The sequence below is a fragment of the Empidonax traillii genome, unplaced genomic scaffold, assembly GCF_003031625.1.
Source record: "Empidonax traillii isolate 1590-97213 ecotype Southwest subspecies unplaced genomic scaffold, ASM303162v1 scaffold103:size1334136, whole genome shotgun sequence".
Lineage (NCBI taxonomy): Eukaryota > Metazoa > Chordata > Aves > Passeriformes > Tyrannidae > Empidonax > Empidonax traillii.
Genome location: NW_020955296.1, coordinates 94,347 through 110,697, shown reverse-complemented (window position 1 = coordinate 110,697; position 16,351 = coordinate 94,347). Strand labels below are relative to the sequence as shown.

General features: G+C 36.9%; 1 protein-coding gene across 2 annotated transcripts in view; it reads left to right on the top strand.

Moving 5' to 3' along the window:
• CUNH11orf74 (chromosome unknown C11orf74 homolog) overlaps positions 1-16,101 on the top strand; it is a 41,980-nt gene extending 25,879 nt beyond the window's left edge. Inside the window, exons 4-6 of one of the 2 annotated variants that reach the window (XM_027882218.1) lie at positions 2,361-2,418; positions 8,747-8,865; positions 15,498-16,101. In XM_027882218.1, the coding sequence (XP_027738019.1) occupies positions 2,361-2,418; positions 8,747-8,865; positions 15,498-15,638 (318 nt within the window). In that variant the 3' untranslated portion in view covers positions 15,639-16,101. Of the gene's footprint in view, positions 1-2,360; positions 2,419-8,734; positions 8,866-15,497 lie in introns of both variants that reach the window. The other variant, XM_027882217.1, reaches the window with a different exon arrangement.
• The last annotated feature ends 250 nt before the right edge of the window (positions 16,102-16,351 follow it).

Below are 16,351 nucleotides of genomic sequence, written 5' to 3'. Positions count from 1 at the left end.
GATCTGAGGCAAATATTTGAAATACTGTGTAAGCGTTTAATGCTTAGAGAGGCACCTGCAGGGATCGTGTTTGTCAGTGGCATTTGCCCTGCTGAAGAGCTGCCATAATCCAACTAATAAATAAGGTGCCCTGCAATGAGCCATGTGATGCTTTCACTGAAGACTGCAGTTAGCAGTAGAGGTTGGCAAAAAGGAAAAGAAATCTTGTGAGTATGGATGCCAGCATGTAGAGATTTATTTTGTTCCTTGTAGATTTTAGGACGTATGGAGTTCTGTGTTACCAAAGCTGGATTACTTCAGATGCCTAAGTAAACAGTAGGCAGGCCAGAGGCATTTTTAATCTTCTGAAACATATGAGATTAGGGATTTAATGTGTAGGGACAAGAAAACAACAGACATCATCTGGAGAGAGCAAGATGGAAATCTGAGTCAATTTGTTAAGAACTTCTGCTCTCCTGCCTGAATAGCAAGTAACAAAGCTGTGATCTAGTCCGTAGTCAAAATTTCCCTTCATTAAACTTTTTATTAAAAAAGAAGTAGCAGGTCCTTTTGTGCAATACACAGAGCAACACACTTAAGTGTCTTCAAATGGTGGGCCTGCCAGGCCTCAGTCAAAGAGCACAGAATGCCATTTCCCCCCCCACTAGGACATGGCTTTGAGGTGGAATCAAACAAGGCTTTTAAAACAATCACATTCTGTCAGTTAATTGTGTAATAATAGTGACAAGATTCTTTTAAACATTTTTTTTCATGAAGAATAATGTTGCTTCCTTGGGATAGTCTGTCTTTGGGTCTCTTTAGCCACTTTAAATTGTCTTTCTGCCCCATAAAGCAATGTGTAAATTTCCTTATCCTTTTTGTAATGGAACATCCTAATGCTTGTCCTTTTATCTAAAAAAAGGCTTCAGACATGGCTGCACATTTTTGCCACATTTGCAGTTTAAGAAACAAATACAGTGATAGTAGAATGCATCAGAAAAATTGCTACTGTAGTAGCAGGAGGAGGCTGTAATAGGGTAAATTGACCACTGTAACCTTTAAGCCTGTCCTGAGGAAAGGAAAGAGGGGAAAAAAATGCTGTTGAAAACAGTACTACTCTAAATGCTGCTTTTTAGGCATGTTATGGTTACTTACATTGTTGTTCCAGTTGATTCAGTTGGAACTGGTCCTGTTTAGGTTTTCAGGGAAATACCTGCATCTGTTCTATTTTCAGAAGCATTGCATTCACTTCTTAAACATTTTTATATACAACATATATAAAGTTATCTGAACACCATCTTGAGTAATGTGTTCTAGGGGACATTGCTTGAGCAGGGAAGTTATTCAAGGTGACCTCGAGTGGTCTTTTCCAACCTTACCGATTGTGTGATTCAATGAACTGTGTTTGTAAATCAGTACGAGATTTGACTTACTTTGGTTCTGGTTTGTGCATGTAGGTATTTCTGCCTATCTACTTGCAGACAATGATGAATGATTTTTGCTTTATTAACTTAAGAATTACTTGCAATTTGTTGATGTATTTCTTTCCCATCTATGGGAAAGAACAATGATAGAAATACGAATTTTTTTCAAATGTTAGTATGTACTTTTAAAGTGTAAGGGTTATGTAACTCTTGATGAGAATGTTGTCAAATCAGGTTGATAAAAATTATCTAAGAGCATTTCTAATTACTTCATAGAAACACAGAAGACAACTCAGTGCATATCGTAAATCCTCCATGGTAACACTATTTACATGTAGGCTGGGAAAGGCCTTTTACTGTCACCCTGTGCATCCATTCAAAGTGATACTTTAAATGACAAATGCCTCTTCTTGTGGTACGTTTTAGGTAGTTTAGACTATTTTCAAGCGACATCAGTCTAAAAAAAAAACAGTAGAGCAATGCCCCACATGAAATACTTGAAATTTAATTATTCTTAGGTTTTTTACTTCCCAGTCAGTTCACCATTAGTGTCAGAAGGATCAAGCTCTAGTTTGCCTCCAGAATGTACTCTGTGCCATATGAAGTGAATTTGCAAAATTGCATAGTAACTTATCATTTATCTTTTTCCCATGAAAATATTTTACTTCTCCATCTTTCCACTGAGTTCCTGAAAAAGTTGCTGTACAGCTTGAGCTTCTTTCCCATCTCTTACATTGGTATGCAGCAATTTTGGCAGCAATTCTTTGCCTATACCTAAAAGTATTTCCTTTGGGTTATGCGTTTCAGAGAAAATTCATACGCTTTCTTGGAAAAACGCAGGGGAGAATGGAGAAGATGAAGCAGACAATTTAATGTGTTTTTACTTTACTCTATGTTGTACTAAAAGGAATGGAATTAATACATTTTAATCTATTTTCCAATTTGGATTTTTTACAGCAGGTGGACAAGTACTTAGATTGGGAAGATATAGACTCTGATGAAGAGATGTGCCGTGGTAGGTTCCCCCCTCCATATTCACTGTCATTTTCTGTCTTTGAATGCAAGTGTATGAACATGATTAAAGATTATGAACATGAACATGAACATGTTTCTTTGAATGCAAGAGTATGAACATTAATTAAAGAATTCTTTCTTCTCTAAAAGCGAGGATGTTCCTCAGTTCTTCTATTGCTAGAAAATTCCCCACATGGCCCCAATTCCCCAAATTAAAGTACTAATTTCCTCACTCTTTAAGAGGTAATGAGAAAGTAAATTAAAAGGAATATTTATTAAACCATGTCCTTGAGAATAGTTATTTTTGTCAAGATTTTTAGAAGTGCAGAACACTTCTTGTTAGCAACATTTCTGAATTTTTCTGCAATTCTGTTTTGTATTGAAATTATTTTGATTACAAAAGTTTTTTACGAAGCAATTGGGTGCTAAGAGATAGTTCTGTAAAGTGGAAGTATTTAATGAAAATTTTGTCCCTACCTGTTAAAATGATTCCATCCCAGGCTTAAAATGTATGAGACTAATTTTGAATTCACAATGAAGTTCTTTAAGAGTTCCAATTATGAGCATTTTGAGTTGTCTTGAATTGTTCCACATCTATAATAATTTTAACTCTTCCACCTCCAAAAAATAAATTAAATATTAATGTCTATAGCTATTTGTCTTTCATAGGTCCTTGTGTGGTCTTTATGGCCACCAGAATTGACACTCTTTTAGTGTTTAAATAATTTTCCTCATCTATATGTGTGATTGTATAAAGAAACCAAGCCACACAAATTAAGGGATGTGCTTGAGGTCACTGACAGAAGCTGCTACCGAGCAGAACTTTGATCCTTGGTTTCTTACTCATTGCCATTTGATTGGTCTGTCCACTCTCACAGTCAAGATTTGATTAGTCTTTCTGTATATGCAGAAGTCCTATGAAGTCAGAGGGCTTAGAGACTTCTAGTATCTCATAAGAAAATAATAAACCTAATAAACATAAGTCAGGTTTACAGCAAATATTATTTTTTCAAGCTAGACTTTTCAGAAAGGAGGTAGGAAGATAGCAGTGTTCTATCAGGTACAGACATCAAAGATTTCTTTTGAATGCAGTGTTCATAGGTGCCTGTTTTTCCCTTTATAGACCACTGTTCTGTGTTTATGTCTTAAGTTCTGGTAATATCTATTAAAAAGATCCTGGAGCTTACCAGTGTAAGCATAAACATTTCACTTGTGTCATAATGAAATGATAATTGTCTATGTCTAGTTCATCAAAGTATTGTTAGGCATTGCAAGTTCCAAACAGGCCACAAATTGGTTGCTGAGAATTAAGATCAACTCTAAGATACCGAGTGGAACTGTGAGGATAGAAGAGCTCTGCTAGAGCTGGGGGATAGCTTGTCACATTTGGAATGGTGACAGGCCTTGCCTCTCTCCAGCTTTTGTGTCATTTCTGTGTATTTGTGTCTGTGCAAGAGTAAAAATCACATACATTTAGAAACCCCTAGTAAAACACACTAAATTTGAGGCAGACTTGCCTTAGTGCAGAAAGAAACTGGATCAGCAAGACTCATCACAACATTAAGCATTTAGATTGTATTTTATAGCATGGAAACAGTGTAGAGCCAGAAATTTATTATTCCTTTTAAACTCTGTAAGGAAAGCCAACAGCATCCAAATTTATACCTGGGAAACGCTCAGCCTGGGTTTTGCCCGGGGCTTCTTCAGTGGAGATAATTGTTGAGTCAGGGTAAAAAATTTCCCTTGACTCCTAAGTGCAGAAAATAGCACTTATAGCTTGATGGTTGTCTTACATGTCAAAATCCACTTGAAAGGCTTTATAATAAGAGAGGTAAAATTTTACTCCTTTGGAAACCATAGCAACAAAATGCAATTTACAATGTAAAATGGTGTCACTTCTATTGTTTACAATAATAAAGTAATCTAAAATAATATCCCTATTGACTACCTTAATAAGGATTAATTCTGAAGAATTCCAGTTAGTTTATAAATGAGGCAAAGTGTGACGCAAATTTGAAAGACATTCTTTTGTTGGCATTTGTAAATGCTGCCACCTATATGTCAGAACAAATGATTGATTTAAGACTTCATATTGGCAAAAACAAGCTAAAAAATATTGTATTCTTTTTTACACGGTAAAAAATATCATACCTTGCTAGTGTAATTGCCACAAGCTTTTATCTCTGCTTGTGATTGACAACAGTTCAGTATCTCTGTGCTTCATTTAGCTTTAAAGGGCAGATCAGTTAGCTAAGTTAGCAACTGTACATTAATATAATAAATATTCACACTTAGGGGCAAGTGGCTCAAAGTTGACAGTGTGAAAAGCATGATAGAAAATAGGTGTTAAAATATGTCATATAAACTAGTCCTGTTTGGGAGATATCCTGGAAAAGTCATTCTAGTGGCTTTTTTTTCTTTTTCTGATTTATTTTGCAAAGTTCAATGTCTTTTAGGGTGTGAATGCATGCAGCTGCTTCTTACAAATAAAAAACCAGCCCATAGAGTTGGCCAACATGCAAATTCATTGTGGCTGTTTTTCTTTGACAGCACTGGGCTGAAAGCCTGAAACCGGGGCAATGCTTTGCCTTGTGGGACTTTGGCACAGTAAACCCTGATTGGCAAAGTAAAATTGTTGCCCTAAACTATAAACTGTAGCTTTAATGCATCATGTATAGAGAGCGTGTGTATGGTGAACTGTTTAATCGCTCTTTCTCACTGCATTTCATCTGTAACTGTAAGTTGCTTAAGGCAACAATAGAGATATCAGGCTTTCTCCAGGGATAGATGGAGAATACCTAGCGCCTGTGTTGCTCTGTGTTCGGGCAACAGAATTCCTTTCCAGGTCTGGTTACAAATCTCTTGCTGCAGGGCTTGAAGGGTAGTTAGGTAACAATAGGTAATATTTCTATAAAGTATGAAATATGTAAAAAGCATATCTAGAGACCTGGAGTGTGCTATTGTTTAAATACAAGAGAAAATTAAAATTAAATTAATTAAAATTACAACAGGACTAATTAAATGTATGGGTGAGACTGCATAGGCAAGGGTGTCAGAGTCTCATCATAATCCATCTTGGAACACTGAGTTACTGCAAATTGATGTTTTCAAGGTCCTGGTTGTCTGTAATCCCACAGAGGCTGAGGAGAACCCAATTGACTCAGTTACTTTGAAGCTGAGGCCAAGCATAACTACTGATTAATTAAATAATTCTTTAGGCAAATTATACCAATGTTATTTTTCATAACCTGTGCCTTTTTCATTTATATTTTGAGTCTATGCTGACCTCCAGAAAAATCAGATTGAGGAAGATGATTGAGAGTTGAATTAGGTGGATTTTTCTAAGTATGAGGCTACCCCCAGCTGCTGAATCCCTTTCTTGTTTTTCTCCTCCAGTCTCTGCAATCCATTTAACACTGCCTTGAGATGATTTCACACTAGGCAACTCTTTGGGACTAACAGCCTGAAGCATGAGAATCAGAGGAGACTGCAAAATTTAGCTTTTAAGCTTTTTTTGTTATCATTGCCTCCCTTCTCAGCTCCCCATCAACAGCATTTTTGTGAAATGTAGTGTCTGAAAGTGGTAAAATCTGTGTCAGTGCATATATATTTGGGCACTGTTTGGCTACTGTAAAGTTAAAGATATAGACAAGACTTTGAACTTCTTTACTCTTGGAAGTTCAAAGCAGACTTGTGCCAGTAGATTTTTTTCCTATGCCTATAATTAATGGTACCCAATAAGCAAAAAGTCCAACTCAGCACTGTTGACAGATTAAATAATCACTTTCTGGTTTGGCGAGGGGGAGTGACTAAAGAGAATTGGTCAGTTTCCAAATGTGCCCTCATTAAAGTATGCTGGACTTGAGTAAAATCATCGGTGTTCACTGCAATATCATCCAGGGACTTGATTCTTCATGATATGAGATGTGCAATTCAAAATGTCTTCTCAGTTTTTTTTATATCACTACCTGTTCAGTTATCTCTATATATGATGCCGTTGGCAGTATCCAAGGCTTTCCTGTTGCTAATTAATCACCTCCACAGAGAACATAATTAGCAGCTTAATTAGGATCATCATCCAGTAGTGCTGTAGCAGCAGCCTAAACAAGCTGTGAGGTACTGGCTAGAACTTACAATAGCCTGGAGTTCCTTTGGGTTCTCCCACTGAGAAGGACTGTCAAAACTCTCTAATTTTTCTCTCTGAAGGAGTTTCTTTATTAAACATTATCAGGGAAAGCAGCATTTACCAATTAGACTTTCATATGCTGTAACACAGCCAGGATAGAGAGAGACAAAGCTCATTTCTGGCATGTCTACTGGCAAACAAAGGTTGATTACATTCTTATGGGGTGATTGAAGGGAATTTGAAACATTATTTGCATTTCTAACAAGCCTTAAAAAGTGGAATTGACATTCTGAGTATGACAAGCACTTCTCGCTAAAAGCAAAAATAAATTTCCTTCTGTTGTCCTAATTCTTAAGAGTTATCTTTCTGAGCCCTTGCCAGACTGTTGCATAACAGTGCTTCCTCCTCATCTTCTCTCTCCAGATTGGTCTGTTGAGGGGGAGAAGCTTTTAGCACAGAAAGAACCAGTGTTTATATCAGGAGGTGATACAAACCTCTTCATGTCCAGACTTCCTTTAATTTAGTGAGGGTATAGAATTAGGGTGCACGTTTGAAACAATAGTGGAAGATGCCATGTCTTTCAATGAGCATTCTCATCTTCCGTCTGTCCTACAAATAGTTTTGACCCAGATTATGAAAAAAGGAGCTGCAGAGCATGTGAAGACATAGCGTAGATACCTGTGGACTGCGCTGCGCTTTTCAGGAAGCTTTGCCATATAACTGGTGCAGAAGCAGAACAGACGTTATGCTGACATTAAGTACTCAAAGCACATAGGTGGCTAGAGATTGACATACACAACCAAGAGAATAGGTATGAAAACGAAACCACTTACGTGTGGATAGGAACCAAGAAACAAAAATCCAGGAATGAAATGCCCAAGGGAATTAATTCAACTCCTTTTAAAAGAAAACGTTCTACTTTGCAATTCCAAACCCTGTTGGCTTTGAAATAGTACACTATTCCCAGAAGAAAGCTGAATTAAGAATTTGATCATGGATTTTTTTACAAAGGCCTAGCTAGGAAATAATTATTTTCAAATGCAGATTCGCAGAAGAATGAGAGGTCCATAACTCCAGTACTGTGGTAAAATTGTGTAGGTAGAGTTAAATAGTGACTTCATCCTTTCCACCCTGCATCTCTGTGTCCTCTTATTGGTTCCATTAACTAACATTTAAGCAATGCTTTGAAAATTTATTCTGAGATTTCAAGAGGAATGTAAATGTAGTATAAAACTGTAAAGAAACTTGTGTATCAGATGGAAAAAAATAGCAGGTAGATTTACATAATCCTTTGACTAAATTGCAAAACATATGGTCCCCTTAAGTTCTTTCATAAAAACATTACTGAGATGAGATGGACACATCTGTGCTGTAGCAGAGTGAGATTGATTCATGTTAAAAGATATTTCTCAACCTAAGGCATATCTTTCTGATCTGTCACAGAATGCAAACCCACTGTTCCCAGTAGGAATGTTTTGCTTAAGTTTGTAAAGGAAGAGTGATTCACAAAGGCTGTGCATTTGTGAACTGTGGGCCAAATCCTGCCTGCATGGACAGGTTACATGTTGCTCTATCCCAGATATGGAGAAGTCCTCTCAAGTACCTCTTTTTGGAAAGTTTAGGGAGGAAAAAACATCCATGAAATATCCTTGGACAAGAGAGTCATCTGGCACTGTAGTGGGAAATATTATTATTTCTACCAGGTATTTTTAGTTAATATTTTGGGAGAATCATATTAAGATGCTTTGCAATGATTCTTAATGCCTAGTGTACAGGTGGTGAAGCTCTAGAAAATGAGAAATGAGTGAGCCTACCTGGCCAGTCAATGGCAGATGAGGTATTTTATAACTTCTACTGCAGAGGTGTCTGCTCAGGACCTTCCATCTTTGTTATGAATGAAATGGGTGTAATCCCAAGCGTTCTCTGAGTTTAAAAGCATCTACATCCAGATTTTTAATGCAGCATCCTCAAGAAAGAAGAGCTACCTTGATTTTTGCTTAGTATAGTATTTCTGTCTAGATTGTAGCTCAGGACTGCATGGATCTGTTTTAACAATAGCTTATGCAACAATAAGTACAGCACACTTAGTCTAACAAGAGTCTGCCTGTGTTCTGAGCAGTACAGGATTGTAATAAGATTTTGCTAATTTATACGTTGACTGGAAGGTTAATGTTGATTATTTTTTATTCAGCAGGGTCATTAGTTCTCCCAGGAGAGGTGGAACAGACAGTGACTTACTGTACACCCATGTTTGATAAGCCTATTCAACTGAAGTTTAGAACCTTGTCAGTTCCACAGCCGTTGGACAGCAAACCCCAAGAGGTATGAGGTCAAATTTATTTGTTTAAACACTAGGGGCTTGGGGTACTTTTTTTTTCCTGTTAGCTTCTAATGTTATTTTCACAAGAACAGAGGGATATAGATGGAGTGTGTGGAGCTGCTGTGAGTTAACAAGTCATATTAGTGATTTTTAAATTAATAATGAATTCTTAAATACATTAAGAATTGAGATAAACTCTCTATTTTAAATCTCTCACACTGCTACTATATAATCCTACAGTTTCAAAATGTGTATTTCAATACTTCAAATGCTACATGGGCTTTTTAATATTGAATTTATTTAACTCACGGAATATTCAAGTAAACTCTTGCACTTCCTGACCTTTTAACAAATTCTTACTTATGCAGAATGATGGGCCATTTAATTTTCCAGTGATCTCATGGCATTCTGCAGTTCTCTTTGGCTTAATATAGGAATCATTTTCTGCAATAAGGAGGTAGTGAATGGTCCCTTTAACATGACACTTCAGAAAAAAAAAGGGTTTAGAATATATTCTAGTCAGAATTGATATTTCCCTTGGAAATGAGTAGTAGCAAGATGCTGAGAGTCTGCATTGTCTAGGTCTGGTGTGGAGAGGTTTGCTTTATGGACTGCGAGACTTTTAATCACACAGTCAGTACAAGCTTTAATTTAGAATTGCCACTTTCCTTCAGAATTTCATTTCTTTTCAAAGAGCAACAGAAGGTGTGGATTGCTCACAGGCTTATTTTAAGTCATTAAGCTTCCTATCCAAATAGTCAGTGTGAGCATTAACTTTTGGGGATGTTTCTATTGCAGAGAATTCTTCACCACTCCTTTCCCCTGCCTTATCATTGTGATAGAAGCTGAAGTTAGCTTCCAGCTAAAATGGACCAGTTTTGATAGTTTCATGTGCTTATTGATGTTCCCATGAGGCTTAAATCAGGTTTATAAATGACGTATTACCAATGCAGGTTTGGTGTTATAGCAATGCATATGGTGCCTCCTTTCCTGAGCTCAATTGTGTTTAGTTCCTTGCAATAAACCCTTTACTATAAGGAACAAGTCTGCTTTGGGAAAAAGTATATGTACTAAAATGACCTTTCAAGCTTTAATGCCCACCATTATGTGAATAAAAATACTCACTCTTTTCCCTAAGGACTGACACAATTCAAGGTTTTTGACTCGAGATATATCTGTTGGCACACAAAATAAAAAAAAGAACAACAAAAAAACCTAGAATGAGGTTTTATAGCTTTCTCATTTGATAACTTCTGTATAAAACCGAAGAAGAAGGAAGTTTGTAGCAGCCTGCAATGTTCATAAAGGACTGCATAAGATTCTTTAAACTATAACTCATGAAAAATAGATAAGGATCCCACTGCATGCAAAATTCATGTCCATTGAGGAAAAGTTAGGTTATGAAAGAAACTGAATATTATTACATTGGTTAAGAGTTGCTGTATTTTTCAAAAAGAAGGATTTACAATTTTCACAACCGTTTGGTTAATGCCAGGCTACTTAAGATGAAGGCAGTTTTATCCCTAAATTATAAACATATTTGCGTCTTCATTTAGATAATATAACTGTGGCCTGATTTTTAGAACTGTCAAGACTGAACTGGTCCCTTTGAAAATCCCTCAGTGCTTCAAATTGTCATTGCCTTGAAAATTAAGTCTTGCATTGCTTATGGCAGAACTAGTTTAGAAAGAGAAAAATATTTTCCCTGGAGACATCTCTGCTTTGAAATGAGACTGTTCTCTGTCCATCAAAACAACTCTGTTAGGGAAGGGCAACAGAATGTGGCTGTCTAATTGGTTTTCTTAGAGAATGGGAGACCATTCCATATGAATAATAGCAACATGTCAAATGTCTGTGCTGTGGAAACACTTGTGAGGCACTTCAGGGTAAGGTGTGTATCTCTGAATGTATTGGTGGGGAAAGTTTAAAAAATGAAGCTCTGCTAAGACCCAGTTTATAACCCGGCTAATTGTTAAAGAACAACTTGTCTCCCCGAAAATGTTTCCCTGTCGAAAGCTGTTCGGAAGTGGCTTAGTGAACGACATAGCAAATTATTTGTGTTGTCCACCAATGTTCTTTCATCTTTCTTTCTTCACTTTAGACATACACATATTACAGGATTTCAGTATTGACAGAGCAGCATACATGACCTCCCACAGGCCACTGCAGTTTGAACCAGCATGCACTTGATGGTTGAAGTACATTATCGTAGAACACTTTCCTTCCCTACCCAGAAATTTATTCTCTCCTTTATTTCTTCTATATACTTTCTTTTATAAAAAACATCATAGCTTTTTTTATGTCTTAATGCCTGCTTCCTAGGGTCTTTATTTGTTCTTATTTCCCTCCCTGCATACACGAGTGCAGTTGATGCATATTTTCCATCTACTCAATATAAACTTGCGTTCCAAGTGGGATTCATCTCACCTAACTTCAGCTTTAAATGCAGTCTAATTTAGCCCTTCAGTCATCAAGAGGCAGAGATAAGCAACTCCTGGAAGTGATTCATCCCATTTGCTGTAGGCATTTGTCATAAGATGTAATATATCTCCATCCACAAGCTCTGGCTGGTCCATTTTTGGCTAATTGACTACCTTAATCTAGAAACCTAATTTTTAGATGGCTGGGCTTAGGAAAGAAGAATTCTACCCTTCTATCCTCCTTTTTTTTTTTTTTTATCTTTAGTTTCAGCATTCAAAAAAGTATTTACCATGCCTGTCATTTTATCTTTATCTGTGGCATGGCAGTATCTATCACCTAAAATAAAGCTTCCATTGAGTTCCTTTGGTTTAAGGTCTTACTGATAGGCCTCGACTGAGGTTTGTTTCTGCTGCATGCTGTGCATAGACACAACAATAACGGAAGAACTTAAAGACAGGATCGACTAAGTGAACAAAGATGGAAGAGTAATGTCTTCTCAGAGGCCAGTAAAGACACAAAGATTGAATGACTTGTCCAGAATGATGAAGCAGAAGTGGAAAACTGGTCAAGATTTATTGACTTCCAGTCCCCAAGCTCAAGACAAACTTTTTTCTCCCGCGTACCCCAGTATATATATTAGGCTTATATGAGATCATAGCATACATGCCTTCCCCCCAGCTTTTTTTTTATTTATTGTCAGTAAACTAGTGAGTTTTCCCATGAGTATGCAATGAAATCATTGGTGAGTGAATGTGCATACTTTGCATAATTTGACCAAGTGAATCATAGATGCCATAATTACACAGAAATACAAGTTTTAGAAGGACAGAGACAGGCTGTTCAGTTAACTGTAACTCCACTCAGATTAATAAAAGAACTGAGTTGCCAGTTATTAATAGACTTTTGAAAATGTCAACTTTAAGGTATTTTATTTACAATATTTCTTTGTAAAACAGCCACTAGCAAAATACTTCAGTTATTAATATGACTATTACATTCTTTTCCCACTTTAATTTGGAATTGCAGGAACGGTAAATGAAAGTGATTTTTTCTTCAGAGAGTAAATCACAGAAGCAATCTTAAGCAAACTGGAAGTTTTCTATTAGAGCAGGATTCTATTCCCAGAGAGCTTTCAAAAAGATTTCAATTAGATGTTAAATTAGACACCTGAAATTCACATATTTCTCTCAGCTCCTTAGGCAAGAATAACAAGATAATAACTTGATCAGCTCAGAGGATTTGGTGTTCTATTGTAAAATGTTTTTCTTTTGAAATACATCAAAATTCCACTTTGTAGTATAAAAGTTTTAGATTACTTGTCTACAAGGAAGGTTGAAGTCGATGGCTTCTTCAGAGAAGAAGCAAGAACGGAATCCCTACTGCTTTGAGTATTCATTTGAGAGATGGAGCACACTGAAAAATATTCAGTGTGGATAAACTTTTCAAATGTGCAATGAGTGGGTAACAGAAAAATTGTTAACGGGGTGAAGTTGGGTGTGTTCTATTTTGTCGTCTAATTTCAGTCAGCATTTTGGGGTTGAGTTTTGTAAACAAAAGTTTTTCCACTATTTCTCTGTATCTACATAAAATGTTTCCTGGAATTACATGAAGGTCAACACAAAGTCATAGTGAATGTGTGTGTACTTTCCATAACTATGTTGGTAGAGGAAAATAGAGTTGCTTTTGTAGAAACTCTATGAAGGCTTTATGTAGTTTAAACTCTTCTTAGCTTAGTTACCTATAGATATGAGTCATGGTCTAACCTCAGGCAGACACCAAGCCCCAAGCAGCCACTCACTCACTCTCACACCAGTAGGATTGGGTAGAGAATCAGAAGGGGATAAGGTAGAAGACTCATGGGTTGAGATAAAGACAGTGTAACAGAGAAAGCAAAAGCTTGTGCACACAAACAAAGCAAAATAAGGAATTAATTCACTGCTTCCCATGGGAAAGCAGGTGTTCAACCACCTCCAGGAGAGCAGGGGCACATCAGATGTTAACAGTTACTTGAGAAGACAAATGACATTGCTCTAAATGCCCTCCCTTCTTCCTTCTCCCCCCCACTTTATATACTGAGTGTGATGCCATAGGGTCTGGAATATCCCTTTGGTCAGTTGGAGTCTGCTGTCCCTGCTGTGTCTCCTCTCAACCTCTCATGCACCCCCAACTCACTCCCCAGTGTGGCAATACCAAAAGCAGAAGAGGCCTTGGTTCTGTGTAAGCCCTGCTCAGCATTAACAAGATCATCTCTGTATTATCAACCCTGCGTTCAGTACAAATCCAAAACACAGCCCCATACCATCCTCTGTGAATAAAAATAAACTCTACCCCAGCCAAAAGTAGCACAATGTGGTAACAAATATTGTCACAACCAAACTAACTGGAAAGTATTTGTGCCTTGCATTGTATTTTAGAAGACTGTTTTGGGTTTCTGGAAATGAAAGACGGGTTGTAGAATGCTCATTGCTGGTACCATTTTTTACCCAATTACTGGTGACTTCACTGACTTTACAAAGAATTCCAGGAGTCTCTGCCTGTGAAAAAGATGAAAATGAAAAAAATGAAAAAATGAAAAATGAAAATGAATATTGTGTGGAGGTCAAGGAGTTGACCTCTGCTGTAATGGGAATGAAAGCTTGTGTTCAGGCTTTATCTTATGTAAACATACTTCAAATGTGCTATTTATAAAAGTTAATGATGGTTTACCTGTGATAGTCCACGGACATAAAGAAGATAATCGTTGCAAGCAGAATGAATACTGTTTTCCAGGCCAACTCTATCTACAAAGTTTTTTCCATTATAAATACCCATGGTCTACAGGTCTGCATCTAGGATGATTTATATGCTCCATCATCATGCATCCATTATATGCTCAATCATCTATTTAAGCCAGGGTAAGACAGGTCCCTAGAAAATTAAGCAATACAGATGATTTATAAAATTATACAACCCCAACAAAATTATTCTCTGATCATTCAGGCAACATTAAAGTTTATTAATAAAGGATGTAGATATTACCCAGATTGTCTCTGCCATGTCTATCAGGTGCATGGCCACCAGAGAGGAATCCAGCTACCACTTCTCTGACTGTGGCATTAGCTGTGTCAGTGCCACTTCTTACAAAGTGTCACATCAAATTGTGCAGGATACTGAGCAGTCACCGTAAGATGCTGAGTGTTCTTCCTGCCTGTCAGCAAACAAGAAACGTGTTTTCTCAATTTCAATACGTCATTAGTCACTGGCTTCACCAAGGATTCATCATAAGCTTGAAAAAATAAGCATATGTTTAAATCTTTTGCTGATTTGGTGCTGAAGTACTTAAATCTCTGAAACACATTTCTAGACGTGTTATATTAACTTCTCATAGGATAGGGAGCATTCCTGTTTAGTTTTAGTAGTGAGGATGTGTCTCCTGTGTTGTCCTGAAATTCATTTTATATAACTGCTTACCATAAACCTTTTTTGTTGTGACCCCCTGCAGTTTCTTATCAGCATAGGGCCTGCCATAGTTATTCGTTTTCATTATTTTATTTTATAGTCAGGGTGTTTATTCTAAGATATTTCAACCAGAAGCAATAAAATGCAATACAATATGTCAACAAAGCACATATTGGCAAATGCAGCAAGATTCTTATGTTCACCATGCAAGAAATACAAACCAGCCAATTGCATATCTATGAGATGGTGAAAAGAAATTACTGGAGTCTGAAAATTGATTATCTGTCATTTTGTTCATTTCAGGTCTTTCCTTTGCTGAAACTGTGTTCTGGGAATCATGTTGCATTAGTATCAGATGTATGTATGCTGAAGCTTTACGTAGTACTAGCCCAAATTTTAAGGATATGGAATCTGTCTTTGAAATTAAATGTAGCTTCACATAACATGTTCATATCCCCACAGCCTGGCTGCTACAAGTGGCAGGAATATAATAGATGTGTGCTAGGGTGGTTTTTAGATTCCTTGCCTTGAGCAAAATTAGTTAATGATATTCATTCAGATACAGTGCAGTACAAATGGGGCACATTAAATGGCTTAAATTAGGTCAAATTGAATAATTGAATTTATTCTTTTACTTAAAAAGAGCTTAATCAGCTGAGAGTGTTAGAGTCAGAAAAAATAGTTTAATTAAATATTAATTAGAAGTTTATATTTTAAGCTCCCCTATTATCACTTGCAGCAATATTATTTATGTATCTGGTTTTTCTCATTACAGCTACTGGGGGATGATGTTCAACCGTTCTCACTTGATGAAGAATTTGACTATGACAATGTGGCAGTGACCCCTAAGTTCTCTGAAGCTGAGCTGAAGGCCATTAAAGAATTGTCTAAAGAGAAGAAAACAGGTTCAGCATGAGCTGAAGACTGAGTCAAAGGCATTCTGTGCAGGCTGTTAAAATGACATTTTTATGGGAGAAATATAGCTCTTCATTGTACCCCTGTTTAATGTTCTTACCTGTGTGGTCAGTAAATGACGTCCCTGAGATTTTTAATTTTACCAAGGTGCCTTGGAGCCCGTATTGGCTCAGGATCGGTGTGCTGGAGTGACAAAAACAGGCTGGTGGATTTCAGAATAGCGCGATGGCTACTCTTGCTTATATCTGGTATTGACTTGGTTTCTGACTAGTGCAAAACTGGTCCTAAAGCTGCCTTTTACCTAGTTCTTTCATCAGTTAAGGGCTTTTGTGCAGCTGACAAATCAGTCTATGAACTCTTTCTCTTAAATATACAGAGTTACAGGAGTGAACAAATCTGGGATTTTTTTTTCTCTGCAAAGAAATAGATATTCCAGTATCCAATAAACTTTTTGTGTTGACCAAAATTGACATGGTACAACTCCTAAAATGAAAACAGTAACTTCTCAAAAAAACCCTTCCACATGGAGGAAAAAATAACAGTATCATCCATTAAAGGAATTCACATTGAAAGGCTGTAAGATTTTACTGGTTTTTTACAGCAGATGATTTTAAATACCAGCTTATAGTTTATACTCTGCATCACTGAGAGACAGCAAATTGGAGTTGAATAAAGGTCAGCTACATGGGTGGGAGAGTGTGCATCTCTGATGCA